The sequence below is a fragment of the Mustela nigripes genome, chromosome 13 (assembly GCF_022355385.1).
Source record: "Mustela nigripes isolate SB6536 chromosome 13, MUSNIG.SB6536, whole genome shotgun sequence".
NCBI classification, from domain to species: domain Eukaryota; kingdom Metazoa; phylum Chordata; class Mammalia; order Carnivora; family Mustelidae; genus Mustela; species Mustela nigripes.
This window is the reverse complement of record NC_081569.1, coordinates 136774315-136793389: the sequence shown is the minus strand read 5'-3', so window position 1 is coordinate 136793389 and position 19075 is coordinate 136774315. Positions and strand designations below refer to the sequence as shown.

At 50.9% G+C, this 19075-nt stretch overlaps 1 protein-coding gene across 1 annotated transcript in view; it reads right to left on the bottom strand.

Annotated features, from left to right (window-relative positions):
• Window positions 1-15989, bottom strand: part of C13H14orf132 (chromosome 13 C14orf132 homolog) — a 50318-nt gene extending 34329 nt beyond the window's left edge. Inside the window, exon 1 of the mRNA XM_059373911.1 lies at window positions 15732-15989. Coding sequence (XP_059229894.1) covers window positions 15732-15758 — 27 coding nt within the window. The 5' untranslated portion in view covers window positions 15759-15989. The remainder of the gene's footprint in view (window positions 1-15731) is intronic.
• Between the last annotated feature and the right edge of the window lie 3086 nt (window positions 15990-19075).

Sequence of the window (19075 nt, the reverse complement as noted above, 5' to 3'; positions counted from 1 at the left end):
TTCCATCAGCCCAAGCTGCTCCAGAGGATGTCCTGAGGACTAAGCCTTGCTTTGGGATGAAACACTGGGCGCTCCAGCCACTGGGACCGCATGCAGCCCACTTGGAGGCTCCTACCTGCTCTGGCCCCAAGGAGGACTCCAAGTCTGGTACCTTCCTCCTGGCGATGGCTCCCAATAGAGGAGTGCTCTCTGGGACCAGCAGCCCTGCTGACGAACAAGCTCAGAACTGAGAGGCCCCCTGACCACCGACCCAGCTCCTGGGCCAGGAGTGGTGACCAGCACTTTTGTCATACGTGGAGAAGGAGGTGGGATCCGCCACTGCTACGGAGGGTGCACAGGGAAGGGACAGGACCTGTCCAGGTCACGCACAACCGGGAAGAGGCTGAGGAACATCTGGACCAAGGTTTGCTCACCTCGACTCCGGGAGTCTTTCCATGTCCCCACGCAGTAAGAGGTCCTGTGGTCCACTCCCACCGGCCCCATTTTGCAGACCCAGACCCAGAAAATGCAGCATCACAACAGGCACCCTTAAGTGGCTGGGCTCTGCTCACATCTGCTCACATCTGGCCTCTGCTCACAACAGCTCCATGAGGCAGGAAAAGTCATCATCCCCACTTTACAGATAAGGACACTGAGGCCGAGGAAGATATACCGCCTTGTTTGAATCTCCCAGCCAGTTTCCAATTCAGGATTTGAACCCCATCTGTTTGACTCTTGGTCTCCAGCTCTCAACCACCACGCTACATGGAGGCCCTAAATGGAGCCTAAGGAGGGGAACATTGTCACCCAGGGTCACACAGTGTGCAAGCAGCATTGCAGAGACCAGACAGCAGGTGTCGGGGACCTGAAGTTCCCCGGCTTCTCGAGCCAATGGGACAACAGCTGGGTCAGTTCTGAGTTCCCTACACAGGAGACTCATGGGGGCCCTGCCACGCAGATGCCCCACACGCAGAGCAGTCTGCAAGGTTTGCAAAACCAGCTCGCGCCCCGCAGCCCCCTCGGAGGTGGTTCTCTTCCGCATCAGTTCTCTCCAGGGAGCGGCTGGCATGGCCACCTTTCCCAGCAGGTAGGGAACGTGCATTTTCACCCTCATACTGTGTTCTGGGAAGCTCAGACCCCAGGAACAGCCCCGTCACGGCGCTGCTGAGCACCTGTCTCCCGCGGGAATGCTCCAAACGCGCTTACCCCCTCCTTTCATTTGTTCCTAAATCCCAGGAGGCAGGTTCTGTGACATGGATGAAGAGGTGGAGACTCGGAAAAGCTGGGCAGGAGCCAGGCTCTGTGCATTCTGCTTGGAGCCTCCGGAGCCCAGCTTTTAGGCATTCACCCTGGCCGTGGGGCTCAGGGCCAGGATGGAGACTGGGCCCATCTGACAGGAGAGAAGGGGCAGGAGCACGAGCACCAGGTCAGAGAGGGATGGCGGAGACACAGGGGTGAGAATCGAGCGATGGAAAGATGAGCTTCCTATCATGGTGGCGGCGGCTCCGCTGCCTCCTCTCATCGGACCACTGGGTACCCGCACAGCTAGCATGCTTCTAGAAGGCGATTCCTAAGGACGCCTCACAGCACTTCTACTTCAGGGTGCAGAAGCAGAGGACCAGAGAGGCTAGTGCTTTGCCCAAAGTGACACAACTCAGGAATAGCCACGGGAGACGCAAGCCCATATCGGTGCACGGTGGTGCGCGGGAGAAGCCGGAACACCATTCTCCATCCATCTCTCACGCGCCTTCTTGGCAAAGGAATCAGCCGGCTTTTTGTCTCAGACGGTCTTTTTTTTTTTTTTTTTTTCCTTTAAGATTGATTTATTTATTTTACAGAGAGAGAGAATGAGCTGGGGAGGGGCAGAGGGAGAGAAGAGAGAGAATCTGAAGCAGACTCCCTGCTGAGCGTGGAGCCCATCATGGGGCCTGAACCCACAACCCTGAGACCATGACCTGAGCTAACATCAAGAGTCAGACGCCTAACCGACTGAGCCACCCAAGCAACCCGCTTCAGACTATCTTTTAAGGACGTTTGCAGAGCAAACTGTCCCGAACAAAGATGATGTTCCCTGTACGGCTGAGGGTACATCTGTCTCCTGACCGGGGTGACTCCCTCGGAGACAAAGGTGGGGCAGGTTTGCCAGCAGCTCCCTTGAAAAGAGCAGGTTTTCCTAAGCATGGGGTTTCTCGGCTGTTCCACAAACCCAGGGAGCACACAGAGAGAGTCTCCCCAGCAGCTGGGCATCACCCCCCTGGGGCCCGTGCAGTAGGGTGTACTGATGAGAACATGAAGCTCACACTGCTGGCTGCGCTCTGAGTCATAGAGTTCTCTATCCAGGAGCCTCATGTCTTCTGCCAGCATCATTTAAATTACAGCAGGCAAACTTACACACAGGGTAGAATTTCAGACGCCTCGCAGCTCTTGACATATCTGTGCTAAGGTTCAAAAAGATCAATTGTACACATTCTGGAAAGCAGAACTGGCTACAAAGCACTCGGAAAAGAGATGCCCCTCATCAGTAGGAGTCAAAGGTACAGCATCATGGGAGGCAAGATATGACTCTCAATGGCCACATTAACGGGTGTATCAGGGTTAGATCTGAGGAGGTGATGGATTCTTCTGGGGCATCATGTCATATTTTAAGAAAATGGATTTACAAGAACACTGCCTGACCTGGTGAAGACTTCAGAGAGAGTAGTCATTTGGGAAGACAGTTGAGGGAGGGAAATAGCTACACTCAGTCCGAAAAAGGAACGGTACCAAGGGAGAATAAAGGAGGATGGCCCAAATGGAGTAACACTTACTGGTATGCGTGCACTAAGGTGTACTTTTACAGCCATCATCTCATTTCATTCTCCTGCCCACATCATGAGCTAGGTATAAAATGGGCTACCCATTTTACAGAGACACGGAGGCTACAAGTTAAAGTATCTTACTTCAAATCATTCGTGGCAGAGCCAGCCCTGGGACTCAGGCCTTCTGCCCCCCATCCCAGGGTGCTCTCTGTGGTCCCCCAGTGCAATCACAGAAGAGCCCATCACGTGCAACCAGGATTAGACTCGGTGCCAGGGATGAAGGGCAGATGATTTTTGACTCAAGGGAGGAAGTCTGTTGTGAATAATTCCCATTCACTGACACTTAGTAGGAGCCACATTCCTGCTGGTAAGCCTCAAAATCTTGAGCTTGATCATAACTTATCACCACTACCATGACCCCACTGCACCCTGAGCATGCAGAGGCTTGGAGAGAGGAAGTGATCTCCCTGCTGCATAGTGAAGTCATGGTCTTGCGAGGTGGTAAGTTCCCTGCCCATGCAGATGCACAGGTCACTTCACAAGGCATGCTGGGAGGGATTTCTGGCATTACAGTAGGTCTTCCTGGGGATCTGGTCCTAGAGTAAGGCAAACATGGGAATCAGAGTTCACTCTCCAGTTCCCCGACTCAAGGGGTCACTGTGTCCATTCCATGGGCTACTAAGAACCTATGGTAGGCCAGGTCCCGGGGTTAGGGACCAAGGGTTCCCCTTGGGGGAAGAAAGCTGTGACCCAGACCCCAACAGGAAGTGATGCAAGGGGACACAAGACATGGTTTTCTATCCAGCTTTTCTTGTGCTTCTTGGGATTCCTGGCCCTCTCAATTCACTGATTCAGCATTTTCCCCATCTGGCCCTGGGCTGGGCAGTGGTGATCCCAGCATAAAGGAGACAGGAACCCCGAACTCAGGGAACACCAGGATTCTCTGATGTTCTGATGGAGGAGGAGGGAGAGGAGCTCTTCCAGAGCAGCTCCCCCTGCTGCAGCCCTGCACTCCGCCCCCCCCCCCCACCCCCTTTAGCCTTCTGTGGGCCTCTGGCCAGCCTCTGGCGCCAGCCTGTCTGGGCTCTGGAACAACTCCCTGCAGCTACGGTCCCCTGTGCACACACAGGCTCTAGGGAGGGAGACCGGCTAACAGAAGGCTGTGACAAAGAAGCATGCTGGTCCGGGGCTTGGGGCGCCTTGGAGGCCCGCTGTGGCACAGCAACCCGTTAGCTGCTCCCCACCTGGCACCTGGGCCCTGGCTCAGACCCAGCCCCATCTTACCCCTTCTTGCCTGGGTGACTTTGGGCCAGAAACTCAGGCTCTCAGAGCCTCGGTCTCCCCGTGTGTGACATGGGCGTGCAGTGGAATTGTCTTCACTGGGTAGTTGTGCAGCATGGAGCCCATCCTTAAGGAGCTCAAGATTCATCCACACTATCCGCCCCCTCTCCCACTGGGGGGGCTCTGTATGGCATGTTGCCCGCAAGTCCACCCTGCCTGCTAGGTTACTGGGATGTATGGCGAGGCCGCAGCAGGATCTCCATGGGAGAAAGAAGAGCTGGCAGGACCTCAGAAAGGAGGCAGGACATGCCAACAACACTGCCGGGCTCGGGCTCGGGAGAGGCAGGGGTGCAGGGGTCTGGGAGAGCAATTAGTCACCTCCCTGAGGTTCCCCCTCCCCCACAAAGCTGCTGGAGGCCAAGTTAACTGCATTTGTAACCATCTCCCACAGCTCCATGCTGAGGGGATGGATGAGTGGAGGTTGCAGGGTCTGGAGAGGACACATGGAGTCCCAGCTGCTGCCTACCAGCCTGCTCCACCCTTCACTTCCATCCCTCTGGGGACTGAGCCTCCCCACGGTGCAGGGGCGTGGAGGGAGGCCTCAGGGAACCCATCCTTGCTCACTAAGCCACCTGACACCTGTGGCACAGCACTGGCTCTCTCGATGTCCCCTATGCCCTGTCCCAGGGCACCTGAAAAAAAAAAGATCACATGGCAAGGTAGCATGGAAAGGAACTTGCCCAGCCTGTGCAGTTTGGCTTCCTAACCCTGGCATCCGAGAGTCACCTGTGAGATTAAGTCCGTACTCCACCCACATTTTATAACATTCAGAAGATTCCGAGATGTGCCAGACCAAGCAAGGGTCCAGGGCTGGGAGTTGGCGGGGGGAGACAGTTGGCCAGAGTCAGACTCAGGTCTTGAGTCCCCTTCCCCATAATGCAGGAAGGAGGAAGGTGGGAGCATAGTTGTTGAAAACACCTATGAAAATTCTGCTTCCAGCCAAGTAACAGGGACTAGATCTACCCTTCCAAATCAAACAACAATAAAAATGTACAAAATACATGAAAATGGGTTGCAAGACATTGGACATCAGGCAGCAAAGAGTACTGACTTTTGAGAGACAGGAAACAAACTAGGTGATCCCTCCAAGTGACTCAGTTGCCTACCTGAGGAGAGTTTCCAGGTTGTGGAACAGGACAGGGAAACCTGGCAGAGACCAGTACATTCCTTGATGGAAAAGATGGGACTAAAGTCTGGGGAGACCAGTGCAGCTGGAGACAATGAGGCAGAGCATGGAGGGGAGAGAGCTATACACAAAGAGAACCCTAGGGGTCTGCAGAAGGACCCTTCAGATATCCAGGAGAGGATTGATGGGTGCAGGTGTGTCAGGGAAGCAATGGAGGCAGGAATCCCCCAAAAGGATGACAGGGAATAGTGCCCAACATCCACACAGGCTGGAAACAGTTCCTGTTTCCAACAGTCACTTTGAAAATTTTGCAATCCACAGGCACTGTGTAAATTACTCAGAACTGCCTGCCTCACCAGCAGGAAAGAAGGGCTCTTTGACTAAAGATGGTTCCAGTCTGACCTCACAAACCTTAAAAGCAAGACCCCAAAGGATCAAACTGTTTCCAAGTAACATCACTGCATCCCAGAACAAAGCTCAAGAATATTTATAGGAATAAAAGGATATTGAGCATCCCACAATGTAAAATTCACAATGTTTGGCATCTAATCAAAAATTGTCAAGCATACCAAGCAGCAGCAAATATGACTCATAATGAGGAGAAAGCAGTCAATCAAAATCAGCCAGAACCGAGGCAGAATTAAGAGTAGCCAATGAGGGCCAAGGGGGCAGTTGTTCTAATTACTCCACAAGCTCAGAAAGCTAAAGAAACACTGAGCATGCTAAGACAATTAAAAATATAAAGAAAGACACAAATCAAGCTTGTAGACATAAAAACTACCATGCCTGAGATAAAAAATACACCACATGGGATTCACAGAGATTAATGTTCAAGAAAAACACTGGTGAACTTGAAGACACATCCATACTAGTTACCCTAAATGAAACACAATCAGAAAAGGAGACTCATCAAAAATGAATAAACACCAGGGAGCTGGGAGACACCTGTAGGCAGCTGGATGTATGTGTAAATGGAGTCTCCAAAGGAGAGGAAAGGTGGGAACAAAAAAGCTATGTAAAGAAATAATGTAAAGCTCATATGATGCAAGAAAAAAACCCCAAAGAACCCAGATAGAAAGTGGGCAGAGGATGCGAATTGGAGTTTTTCCAAAGAAGACGTTCAGAAGATCTAACAGGTGCATGAAAAGGTGCTTGACATGACTTATCATCAGGGAAATGCAAAACAAAACCTGCAATGAGCTGTCACCTCACACCTGTCCTAGGGGCCAGCATCAAGAAGAAAGAAGACCAAAAAAAAACTAGAGTTGGTGAGAATACGGATGGAAGGCAAGACTTGTGCACTGCTGGTGGGAGTGTAAATTGGTGCAACTACTGTGGAAAGTGGTGTGGAGGTTCAAAAATTCAATTAAAAATTTAAAAATATAGAACTACCATATGATCCAGCAATTTCAGTTCTGGGTATATAGCCAAAGAAAATGGAATCGCTGTCCGAAGAGTGATCTGTACCCTTATGCTCACTGCAGCATTACTTAGAACAGCCAGGACACTGAGACAGCCTAGTGTGTATCAGTGGATGAATGGATAAAGATGTGATATGCACGCACGTGCATGCATGCTCACACACACACACACACACACACACACACACACCCCAGAATACTATTCACCAGAAGAATGAAAGAAATCTTGCCATGTGCACCACCATGGATGGGCCTTGAGGGCTTAATGCTAAGTGAAATAAGTCAGAAAGAAAAACAAATACTGTATGATCTCATTTATATGCAGAATCTAAAAAAATCCAGATTCATAGAAACAAAGACCACATGGGTGGTTGCCATTTTGTGATAAACACACACACCAAATCACTGTGTTGTAGACCTTAAACTTACAAACCCACAGATGGGAAAGCTCCCAGATCCTAAGCACAAGAAACATGGGAAAAACAAACAAAACAAAACAAAACACTGCACTAAACCACATTATAAGCAAAGTTCCCAAAATCAATAAGGAGAAAGCTGTTAAAGCAGCCAAAGGAAAAAAGACACATGTTTAGAGGGCCAAAATCCGATGGCAGCAGATTTCTCAGTGGAAACACTGCAAGCTAGAAGTTGGAGGAACAATATCTTCACTGAAAAACAAACTGTCGACCTAGAGTTCCATGCCGAGTAAAAATTAACTTTCAAAAATGATAGTTAGAAAAAAGGAGAGAGAGACTCTTCCCAGCCAGACATATAAAAGTTGGAAGAATTCATTGCCAGCACTTGTGCACACTAAAAATGTTAAAGTCCTTCAGGCAGAATGAAAATGATACCACATTTGTGATCTACACAAAGGAATAAAGAACACTGGAAGAAATAATCTTATGAGAAAATATATAAGACTTTTTTCTTACTATTTAAATTGCTCTAAAAGATCCTTGAATTTTAACAAAAATAATAATGTGGCGTGAGGCTTATAGCACACAGAAGTGAAATGTGTAACAACAATAGCACAACAGCTGAGAGGGGAGAGTAGTGTGAAGTGGTATAATATCATTGCAGCTCGGCTGTGATAACTTAATGGTCCATACTAGAAATCCTAAAGCAACTGCTAATATAACAAAACAGTTAGAGCTAGTAAACCAACAAAGGAGATCATATGGAATAACAAAAGATTCCTTATCCAAAGTAAGGCAGAAAAAGAGGGGAAAGAGAACAAAGTACAGATGGGACCAACAGGCAACAATGAGATAGTAGATATAAACCCAACCACATCAAGAAATCACACTAAACACGAATGACTTAAAGACTCTAAGCAGAAGGCAGAGATTGTGAGATTGCATTAAAAAACAAACAAACAAACAAACAAAAACAAACAAACAAACAAAAAAAACAAGCCGACATGGCAGAGAGATCTGGGTTTGAATCTCAGTTGTGTGTGCCCTAAGCCTCAGTTTCCTCATCTGTAAAATGGATCTTAAAATTGCCTATTCCACAGACCTGTCATAAAGGATTTAGTGAGATTCTGTGTGTTACACAACACAGGGCCCGCCTGGTGCCCCCCTAAGAATTTGATAAATGGCAGTTATAATGGGAAAGTACAGGGGCATCTTGAGGGGACAGAATGAGGGGGCAGTGAAGAGGTGAGTCTCCATCATCTCAGAAGAGAAGGAACTGGGGTTCAGTTCCTAAAAGCAGAGTGAGGAGAGTTCAGCACACAGGAGCTGCTCCATAAACACTCAAGTATTTGATTGGAGACTTGCAACTCACCTCCGGATGCCCCAGTTCTCTTAGCTCTGTGACATGGAGTGTCTTGACTCCCAAAATGCTGTCTAGAAATCTGGTCTACAAAAAGTACCATGAATTTTGAGTCTTCCTTAACCGCTCATTATGCCCTGCAAAAACGTAGCATTATATTCTCTCTTGAAGCAGGTTTAATTACAAAGATAAAATATTTAAATCCTTTAAATGAAAATTGGAAGTATAACAAGACAGGCCCTACAGTTAAAAACATTTGAGATAAATAGACAATTTGTATTTAAATGATAAATCTTGCTTTAAGAAAAGAGAGCAGTTGCTGGCTGGGGAAAACATTCTCTAAGTAGGAGGTTGCCAGACTCCCTAGAATTCTATTTTTCTGGGCAGTGCTGCGTTCTTCTGGGGAGAGAAAATTTCTGCTGGTGTCTTGCAGATCTTTTGGAATTATCCCACAAGCCCATGCCCGTAGGGACGGCCATTTCCAGAGATAACAGAATAACCTCTTCAGCACTACTGGATTCTTTTGTGGATTTTTCCTTCTCCATGAAAAATGATTTAAAAATGCAAATTAACTATGAGCCTCCCAAGGTCTAGGGAGAGAAAAGGGCAGGGGATTAGGGATGGCGGCTGATGAATCTCAGCTATGATTAGACCACACAGGCTGTCTTCCGGAAAGACTGCCCACTCAGCTGAGGGGAGAAGTGTGTGTGTGTGTGTGTGTGTGTGTCTTGGGGTTGTGGTGGCGAGATGCCCTCTCTTCAAACACAGGAAGCCCCCTCAGGTCTCCCCAGCAGGTGCTGATCTCCCTCCCCGCGTCTCCTCCCCTCCTTCCCTCCATAACTCAAGAACTTACTGTTTCTCCAGCTAGCACCAATTAGGCTGAACTATATGAAATTGTCAGGTAAAAATGGCCACGGATCAGCAACTTGATGCAGTTCAGCCTAATGATGTCATGGCCTACCTTATTAGCAGTAATTTATTTTTCTCTTGGAGTTGGCAGTTCACAAGGTTTTCCAAGTTCTACACACATCCCACTCATCTAGGGCACACGCGTGGGCAGCCCCAGGACCAATCCCGCACCTGCCGGGTTTGGCCCCTGGAGCAGCCAGTCCCCAAAGATATCCATTCCTTCTGTCCCTCCTGGATGAGCACGCTGTTCCCCACACTGAGAGGTGGAACCTGATCCCTTGCTCGGAAACTGGGTCTGGCCTTTGGACTTTCTTGGCCAAATGAACAGAGTTACTGACATTCTGGGACTTCCGAGCCTCATTTATAGGAAACCTCGCAGCTTCTACCCAGGAATGCCCGTTCAGGGGGAAGGCAGTGCGGCACAAGGAGACCACCGCACTGGGAGAAAGCCCCAGCTGCCTGAAGAAAAACAGGCAAGACGAAAGGCCAAGTGGTGAGAATGGTCAAGTTGAACAGAGTCACCAGACGTGTGTACGATGCTGGATGTCTTGACTCCAGGCCCTGCTGCCACTGAGCAGAGACAAATGGTCAAGCCGAATCCTTCCCAAATTCTGGTCCCACAAAATCGTGAGCAAAGTAAATGATTGCTTTAGGCCACTAAGTAGCTGAAATAAAAAGCATTAAGTAACTGAAACAGTTCATTCAGATCATGGGTGGCTGGCTTACCAAAAATTTTTAATGAGTGGCCAAATTTAAAAATCCAGACTGCATATAAAAATCCAAATTTTCAGTTATCTTGAAAACCTGGAAGAACCCACAGCCCTGGACCTGTGTGTCTGTGGGGCACAAGTTAGGGGCTAGAGATGCCTGTGCCTTCTTCTAGGCCAGCCCTCTGCCCCGTGGGTCACCCCACCCCATTGTCCTCCACGGCATGAGGTCCCCTATCTGGCCCTAGTCTCCCACGCCCTCCCCACCTGTCTCCCCCCCAGCCAAATGCCCTGACTTGCAAACTCCACACCCAACAGGAGACACTATTTCAAGCCCTATTCCATTCAACCCTTGTGCATGCTAATCCCTCTGCCTAAATGTCCTCCCTCCTTCTCTGTCTACGTAACAGCTAGGCTTCCCTCGGACAGCTGAAATCAAACTTCCAGAACCCTTCCCTGACCTGTGGGTTTGGTACCTCGTCTGGCCCTTTACCCACACCATGTCACATATCATACAGCAGGCCCGTGGCCTTCTCCTCCCTAGAGCTCCGGGTCGGGCCCACAGGAAGCTGAAGGACTACATGAACAGTTCCACTGGGAAGGCGATTTTGTGCCCATTTCACAGATGATGAAACTAAGGTGTAGAGAAGTGATCTGCCCCCTGCCTCTCGAAGACCGGTGGGCACTAGCCCACGAATCAAGATTTGGATTCTTTGTGGGTGTTCAGATGTTACTATGGGGTAAACTGTGTCTCCCCCCAAAACATGCTCCTGAAACCCTAACTCCTGGTATTTGTGAGTATGGCCTCCTTTCAAACTAGGTTCTCTGCAGGTATAGTCAAATTAAACGGAGGTCATCAGAGTGGACCCTAACCCAGTATACCGACGTCTTTCTAAGCAGAGGAGAAGAGACACAGAGACACAGAGGGCAGGTGCCAGGTTTGCTGAGGGAGAGATCAGAGAGATGCAGCCACATGCAAGGGGCACCAAGGGCCACGGGCAAATCCAAGGCTAAGAGAGGCCTGGAATGGATTCTCCCCCGGGGCCAAGCCATTCGGTGCCCCTTTGTTAAGGGCAGTCCCAGGAAACTAATAGAGTCCTCCTTAGGAACATGTTTAAAAATGGACATGGGGCGCCTGTGTGGCTCAGTTGGTTAAGTCACTGCCTTCGCTCAGGTTGTGATCCCAGAGTCCCAGATCTAGTCTCGCATAGGGGGGTCCCAGCTCCACAGAGAGTCTGCTTCTCCCTCTGAACTTCCTCCCTCTCATGCTCTTTCTCTCTCTCAGATAAATAAATAAAATCTTAAAAAAAATAAAAATGGACATAAACACGGGGTGCTTGGGTGGCTCGGTCAGTTAAGTGTCTGACTTGGGCTCAGGTCAAGATTTCAGGGTCCCGGCACTGAGTCCCGTGTTGGGGTCCCTGCTAGGTGGGGAGTCTACTTGTCCCTCTCCTTCTGCCCCTCCCCCTGCTCATGCTCTCTCTCTCTCTCTCTCAAATAAACAGATCTTTTAAAAAAATGGACATAAGCACAACACTCTGTGTTCAGGGACTTAGGATCCCCTGGGGCTGCTCCACGGCGGGGCCCTGGGTTCCCCCCGCACCCCTGCACTCCCTGGGTTCCCCCCGCACCCCCGCACCCTGGCACTGGGTCTGCTCTGAGAGCTGGTGAACCCACATGCAGGACAGCCATGGGGTTTGGACTCCACGCCTGGTCCTCCGCTTGCTGGCTGAGCCTTCCTGGCGCTCCCCTTCTTCCCTGTCTGCGTGACGGGACTCGCAGAGCCACCTCCCCGACTATGGGTCTCCCACATGTGGCAGGTGTGGGCAGGAGGAAGGGGGAACCTCAATTCTGGAGCAAGTCTCCACGTTATCCTTCTGGGTCTCACTTTTTAAGTTGCTGAATCCATACTCAGTTGACTTTTGGAGACCACAGGACCTTTTGTGACCTGAGAGGGGCCAGGGAGCCAAGGACCTGTTCCATCCAGACGAGGGGAGGGAGATGGCCCTAAGTGCGGTTTCAGCTTTGAGTCTCCAACCAGACCACACACTGGAATCTTCTGGGGAACGGCAGAAAATACTGATGTCCGATTCCAGCTGAGACTGTGAGGGGAGCACTGGGGGTGGGGTGGGGGCACAGGTCATCCAAGCTCCCAGGGGATCCTCGTGGCAGTAACGTTGGGAACTCCTGAGTTTAGACTAGTCACTGTAGGGGTGGCACAGGACAAACACAAGACTGAGCTCGTGTGTCCTGTGTGTGCTCGTTCAACTCGGCCTTAACAGCCTCGAGCACGCCTCACCCTCTTGTTCATTTCTGCCCACGCGGCAGGTCCCTTAAATGTTCACTCTCTCGTCTCATTGCAGAGGTCTCAGGCTCTCTGCATTTCCCCTAGAGCAAGCATTCTAGGACTCATCAGTGGACGCTGCAGTCTCCTTAAAAGCTAATCTCGGAGATTCCAGAATGCCACCCACACTGCCTTCTCCTGGTCAAGAAAGTCACTGATGTCAACCCAGATTTAAGGGCAGAGGAACCATGATGGGGAGGGAGGGAACAGGGCCATCTTTGGGGTAAGAGCCACCCCAGCAATGACACAGGGATTTGGGGCTCAGTCCTCAATGTCTGTGCTGTCCTCCTGGTCCCCAGCTCCCTGGGCATCTGCACAGCCCTGCCCTTCTGGTCACCGCTGACCATAGAGAAACAGGTGCTCAACGTGCCAGGGGGTCTGGGGACCCAGGAACTGTGCAGAGAGGGGCGAGGGTGTGTCCAGGGTGGAGGAAAGGGTGGCTGAGCACCTCCGGGGCTCAGGGGTGAGGTTGGGTCCACAGCTTCTTCCACACCCCCTCACACAGCCCCACGCACCCACACCAGTGAGGGCGCATCTGCGGCTGCGGAGTTGCGGGAGAACTGGTGTCCACTCCCTCCATCCATAAAGCATGTCTTTGTAAAGCTTAGCGTTTGAGAGGCCACTCTTTCTGAAATGGCTTATATCCTCTGGACCCTTTAAAGCCAGGGGCAGGAATCACAGTCCACAACCCTGAGGAGGGGGAGGAGCTCTTGGAGTCCCAGGGAGCTGGCTTCATTCCCTCAATTAATCAAGCAGGTGGGTGCTTCTGGCTCCACTAATGCCTCCAGCCTCTCTGCTCCACTGGGGCTGGGATCTTCCCAAAGTACCCAGTTTCAATCACAAACCATTCCCTGCTCAACGACCTGCAATGTCTCCCACGGCCCACTGATTCATGTGAACTTCCCACTCAATGGTTGGCACCTCTGTGACCTGGCCCCAGCCCCCCTCTCCCAGATGTCCTCTGCTCCTACCTTCCCCCTTCCTGAAGGAGGCTCTGACTATATTCTGGGCCTCCCTCCTCCTGCCTCTCTGCCTAGAGCCCACCAGGGGAGACCTGCCTGAAGTTCTACTCCGTCCAAGTTTGAGTCCTCCAAGTCCTGATGGTGACAGGTGTTCGTGGGGGGAGGGGCATCCAACACAACAAAGGCACTGTTTTCCTGTTCTTGCCTTTTCACAATAGACATCCATCTGGTCTCACCCCCGTCCAATCACCTAACAGAAACTCGCCGAAGGCCTACTATGTGCCAAGTGTCTTGGTTGGCTCTGATCCCGATCCATTCCCCCTGCTGGGGATGGCCTGGCCCATCACGTCTCCAGTCTTCTGGAAGTACCAGAAAGAAAACCTACATACATCCCCTTTCACTTTGTCGCCAGCACCCCAGTCCCACCCCATACGCCCAGCACGGTGCTTGGCATGAGCTTTTCGGCACTTTTGCCAAACAAGTAGATGGAGGCATTAATATTTCCCTGTCACACTGTCCACTGCTGATGTGCGGGGACATGCGCCGTGCTGGCAAATTATTTAATCTTATTCAAGTTTCACATCCTGATCTGTGAAAGAGGGAATAACAGTGCCCATGTCACAGGCTTGTCTGGATTTACTATAATACAGTGTGCAAATGGTGGGCACACAGCAGGCGCTCCATAAACCTCAGGCTTTCTTCCTAGGATGGCTTGTTGTGTTTCTGTTCCTTGCAACTGATTCGGGACTGAGCATGTCACCAATGCCCAAATATCTGTTGGCAGGAATACACTGAGCACACAAAACTTGAGAGTAAAAAAAAAGAGAGACAGAGAAAAAAGAACCCAATCTCTGTGCGGGCTCTGCCTGCAGATGGTGGAAAGTCCTATGTCTATTTTGTCGGGTTACCATAGCAACCTCCAATGCTCCAGCCAGCCCCAGGGTTAGCCCCGATCAATTTATCTCATCTCGTAACCATGGATGCAAGCTGTTTGGTGGGATCCTGAGGAGGCAGGTAGAGATAGGTGTGTGTGAACCCCCGTCTCCCCTAGACATAAATCTGGTGAGGCCACTCCAGTTAACCTGTAGCTAAAGTCACCACTGTCTAAAATGATGCCCACATGACAATATTTATAAACAAGGGTTTAGAAACAGGAGACGGAAAATTAGGCAAAGACCAGTGTTGCTGACTGGAGCAAGGCACGTTTTGGAAAACTAAACAAGATGCTGCCTAGAGCTGGGATCTGGAACCATCCTGGGGATCCTGCATCCTTCCATGACTGGGTTCGGGATCTCATTGTCCATACAACCTGGATTTTGCTATTACTTTTTCAAGAGGCTTCCACTCGGGGTGGGGGGTGGGGATTTTAGGGAGTGAGAAAGGAAAGTGTTCTCTTCAAATCCATCCCCTGAAAAATTAAACAGCAGCGGGGCCCCTGCTCCCCATGCAGGGGACAGAGGGACCCCCGGTGGCCTTCCTTCCTCTGGGCTCCCAACATAAGCAACTCATAGAAGGGGCAAGGTCCGAACGTGGTGCACTGGGATTTACTCGTCCAGACCCAATGCGGTCTTCCCTGGAGCCAGACTGTCCTCGGCACTGGGTCTCGGGAGAGGCCACGCAGCTCTGCAAAGGGGGTGTCTGCCTGTCTTTGTTCTAGCTCAGGAGAGCTGAGCACGAAAACATAAAGACCCAACGCTCAGAACTCCAGGGGACTCTCTTTCAGCAGGGATCAAGTGACGAGAGGTCATCGGTTTTGTTCCTGACATTGGCAACCTGTTTTGTGTCAAGGGAAGAGTTACGGTCGCGTTGGCCACTGATGCCTACAGACTCCCTACAAAGGAAAAAGAAGGATAAAAGGATAGCGGCGCTCCGGCGCTCGGTTGGTCACAGAGCGGGTCTCACCTCCTTCCTCAGGCTGCGGGGGCTGTGGTCTCCACTTAATGGGGGAAACTGAGTGGGGGGCGCCCGACAGGGAATGGAGAGCAGCGAAGGTGCCCGCCCACCCGGGTTTGCACGGATCTGGGCTGCACGGCCCTGAGGGAAAGGCCCGGGTCCTGGAGAGGGGACGGCAGGGAGGGGTCGCCTCGCAACGCCCAGGCCCCTAGCAGTCTGGGAAGAGCTGGGCCCTGCGCTCTCAGGGCGCACGGCGGGCCCCACCCCCCGGGTGCCGCGCTCTGTGCCTCGGACGCGAGAAATCAGGTCGGGGATGCCCGGCTCCGGACAAAGGACTGGGACGTAGATCCCCGGCGGGCGCCACCGCCCGGCTCGAAGCCTCCCGGCGCGGCCAGAGGTGCAGGCAGGGCGAGCCCGTGGCCCCGAACCTCCCCAAACTTGCAGCCCAGGGAGCGCGGGGAAGGCGCCCCGTTACCTGCGCGGCCATAAAGGACAGATCCATGGTGTCGCCGCTGCCGCCCGCGCTCGAGTCCTCGCTGCTGCTGCTGCTGCTGCTGCTGCTGCTGCTGCTGCTGCGGGTCCAGCCGCCTGCACAGCTGGCCGGGAACGGGCGGAGCAGCGAGCAGACACCTCGGATCCTGCGGCCCCGCGGACCTCAGCAGCCTCGGCGTGGCGGCCTCGGTGGGCTCTGCGCGCTCGGCTCCGGACCCAGACCCTACAGAGGCGGGGAGCGGGGCGGGGCTCGGGGGCCCGGGAGCCCCTCCACGTGACCTCCCCCAGCCCCACCCCAAGGGCGGGGCCCGGCGGAACCCCCTGCGCGTCCCACATCCTCTCCTGCGTGGGGGGCCAAGTGGGGAAACTGAGGCCGGGGTCGCCCAGCTGATGGGAGTAAGAACTTGGGCCTGGACCCCAAGTACAACGCTGTTGGCGCCCCGTAGGGGCTGGCGTGTCTTGTTTGGGGGTCAGAGTCAGGGTGACCCAGCTTTCCTTGCCCGCTCTGTGCCCAGAGTTCAGTGTGCCTCAGGCCCTGGAGCTGGGCACAAGGAGGTTTAAGAACTAGCTTGGCTTGTTCGTTATTTCCTTCCCTTGCCTCACTTTCGGAGCAGAACTAACTCTGGGTTCCGTAGGAGTAGTGAGAGCCGACGGCCATGGTCATGGCTTCTCCCCGAGCCCCTGGAGGGGAGGTGGGCAATGATGGAGGTGCAGAGACCTGCCCAAGGTGGTCCTCTCTGCTTGCTGAGGACCGTACCCTGGGGTGGGGGGACTGGGCGGACCACGGGCATCTCACCCAGAAGGCGCTCTGCAATTGGGCAATTGCCCGTGTGGCGGGCCGGGCCTTGCTGGGGTGGTGGAGGGGGATGGCATCCTGACCTCACCCCAGACTCAGTTGTGAAGGAAAACAGACAGGACAAGAGGTGACGGATTGATGGACCGACATCTGCCTCTGCTTGTTTAGGTTTTTCTAAAACCCAAAACTCCCCTGAGCAACACCTCGTAGTCCATACGAGTACGGGGCTGTGTATCCTTGGACAAGTGTCTCCCCTCTCTCTGGGCCCCACTTCCCTCATGCACTGCAAGTTCCTGAGTCCATTCTTGTTTTCTTTTCTTTCTTTCTTTTTTTTTTTTTAAGATTTTATTTTATTTGAGAGAGAGTGAGTGCAAGAGAGATCACAGAGGCAGAGGCAGAGGGAGAAGCAGACTCTCCTCTGAGTAGGGAGCCCAGTGTGGGGCTCCATCCCAGGACCCTAGGATCATGACCTGAGCTGAAGGCAGACGCTTAGTAGACTGAGCCACCCAGGCACCCCCGCTGAAGTCCATTTTTAATGCTCATTATGTCCTTGCCCTGAACCAAACTCTTTAACTACAATGTCCTTGAACAGAAGAAACATTCTAATGTTGCCACACTGGCTGAGTAACAAGGAGGACCAGAGGATTTAAAAGGCTGTCCACAAAAGCTTGAATGGAGGTATTTAACTCACCCTATTGATGTATAATTTACATAAATGTATCTATTTTACAGGTCCATGTCAATGAGTCTTGATACATATATACACCCTTGTAACCAGAACTATAATCAAGATATAGAACATTCCACTCATCCCTCCAAGTTTCTTCTTATTCCCTTAGGGTCAATACCCACCATCCATCGCCAGCCTCAGGCAAACATTGATCAGGTTTCTAGCACTACAGTAAGATTTATCTTTTCTAGATTTCTGTATAGATGGGATCATACCAATTGTTGTTTTTCTTTGTCTGGCTTTGGGGTTCAGCCATGGAGACTCATTCATGGTGCGGCATATGTAGGTAGTTACACTGTGATTGCTGAATACAGACCCTGTGTATATGGACCAGTCTTGTTTGAATCTTTTCTCCTGCTGATGGATGCTGGAGTTGTCTCCAAGGTTTTGGCCATCATGACTAAAACACTGAACATTGGCTACAAGTCTTTGTTTCCATTTTCAAAGGGCAATGGCTTAGTTTTGTGTTGGTAATAGCTGCCAAACTGTTACAAAGTGTTCGTACATTTTATATACCCACCAGCAGTGTAGGAGAATTTTGGTTGCTTTGTGTTCTCACGGAACACTTGGCATTGTTATTAACAGAAGCTGTTCTAGTGGGTGGAAAGTAGTACTTCATTATGGTTTTCATTTGCATTTTCCTGATGACAATGATCTTGAACATCACTTTAACTTACTCTTGGATGTTCGTATATTTTCTTTTGCAAAGGGTTGGATCCAGTCTTTTACCCACTGAAAAAAAAAATTGGATCAATTGTCCTTTTATTAGTGAGTTGGAAGAGTTCCTTACGTGTTTCGGAAACAAATTCTATGTCAGATATATATACCGTACACAGTCTCTCTGGGCCTCTGGTGTTTTAATCTTCTTAATGGTGTTTTTTGTTGTTGTTGTTTTGTTTTTCCCTGAAGAAAAATTCTTAGTTTTGATGAAATCCAATTGATTTTTTTTTCTCTTTTATGGTTCATGCTTTCTGTAGCCTAAGCAATCTTTGCTTACCCCAAGGTCATGAAGGTTTTCTCTGTTTTTTTCCTGCCTAAAGTTTCATACTTCTAGCTTTTATGTTTAGGTCTCTGACCTATTTTTGTTTTTATATACAGTGTGAAGGGAAGTGTGAGGTTCTTTTCTTTTTCTTTACCAAATGAGTGTCCAAGTGGGCCAGCACCATTAGTTGTTAGACTACCTTTTCTCCATTGAATTACACAGGATGGAACTAGATTTAAGAAGACACAAATTTTAAGGTGGTACTCACTCTCAAGTGCCAGCTCTGCACTTATGTGATCCTGGGAAGGAGTCTCTTCTTAAATTTTGATTTCTGAGCACCTTGTTGACGTCTCCCATGGACTCCTAAGCACCTCACAGGCAGACCTGGCTATCCCCGGACTGCCTTATCCAAGTGTGTGATGATTCAGTGAGGGCACCCAGACCTCTGCCCGGAGCTCCAGATGGGCATATCCATCTGTCTACTCAGCAACTTCCCCTGGTGGTTAATGGTATCTCGAATTTAACCTGGCCAGCACTGAGCTATGATTTCTCTCTTCTGTCCAGCTCCATCACAGACAACTAATAGCACTCCCTAGGTCCTTCATGTACAGTTCTGCATGTTGCACACTGCACAAAGGTGCCTGGCAGACAGGCAAGTAGGGGTTAAAATTCAGCTATGTTCCTCTCATGGAATCTTGTGTATGGATAAGGGGTTATGCCTATCCAGAAAGAGGCTCAAAAGTTTGCTCTTTTCCCCAGAGGCCTCATGAGGGCCAGTAGATCCAGTCTTCTGTCTCCCTTAGACCCCTCTAACCCTCT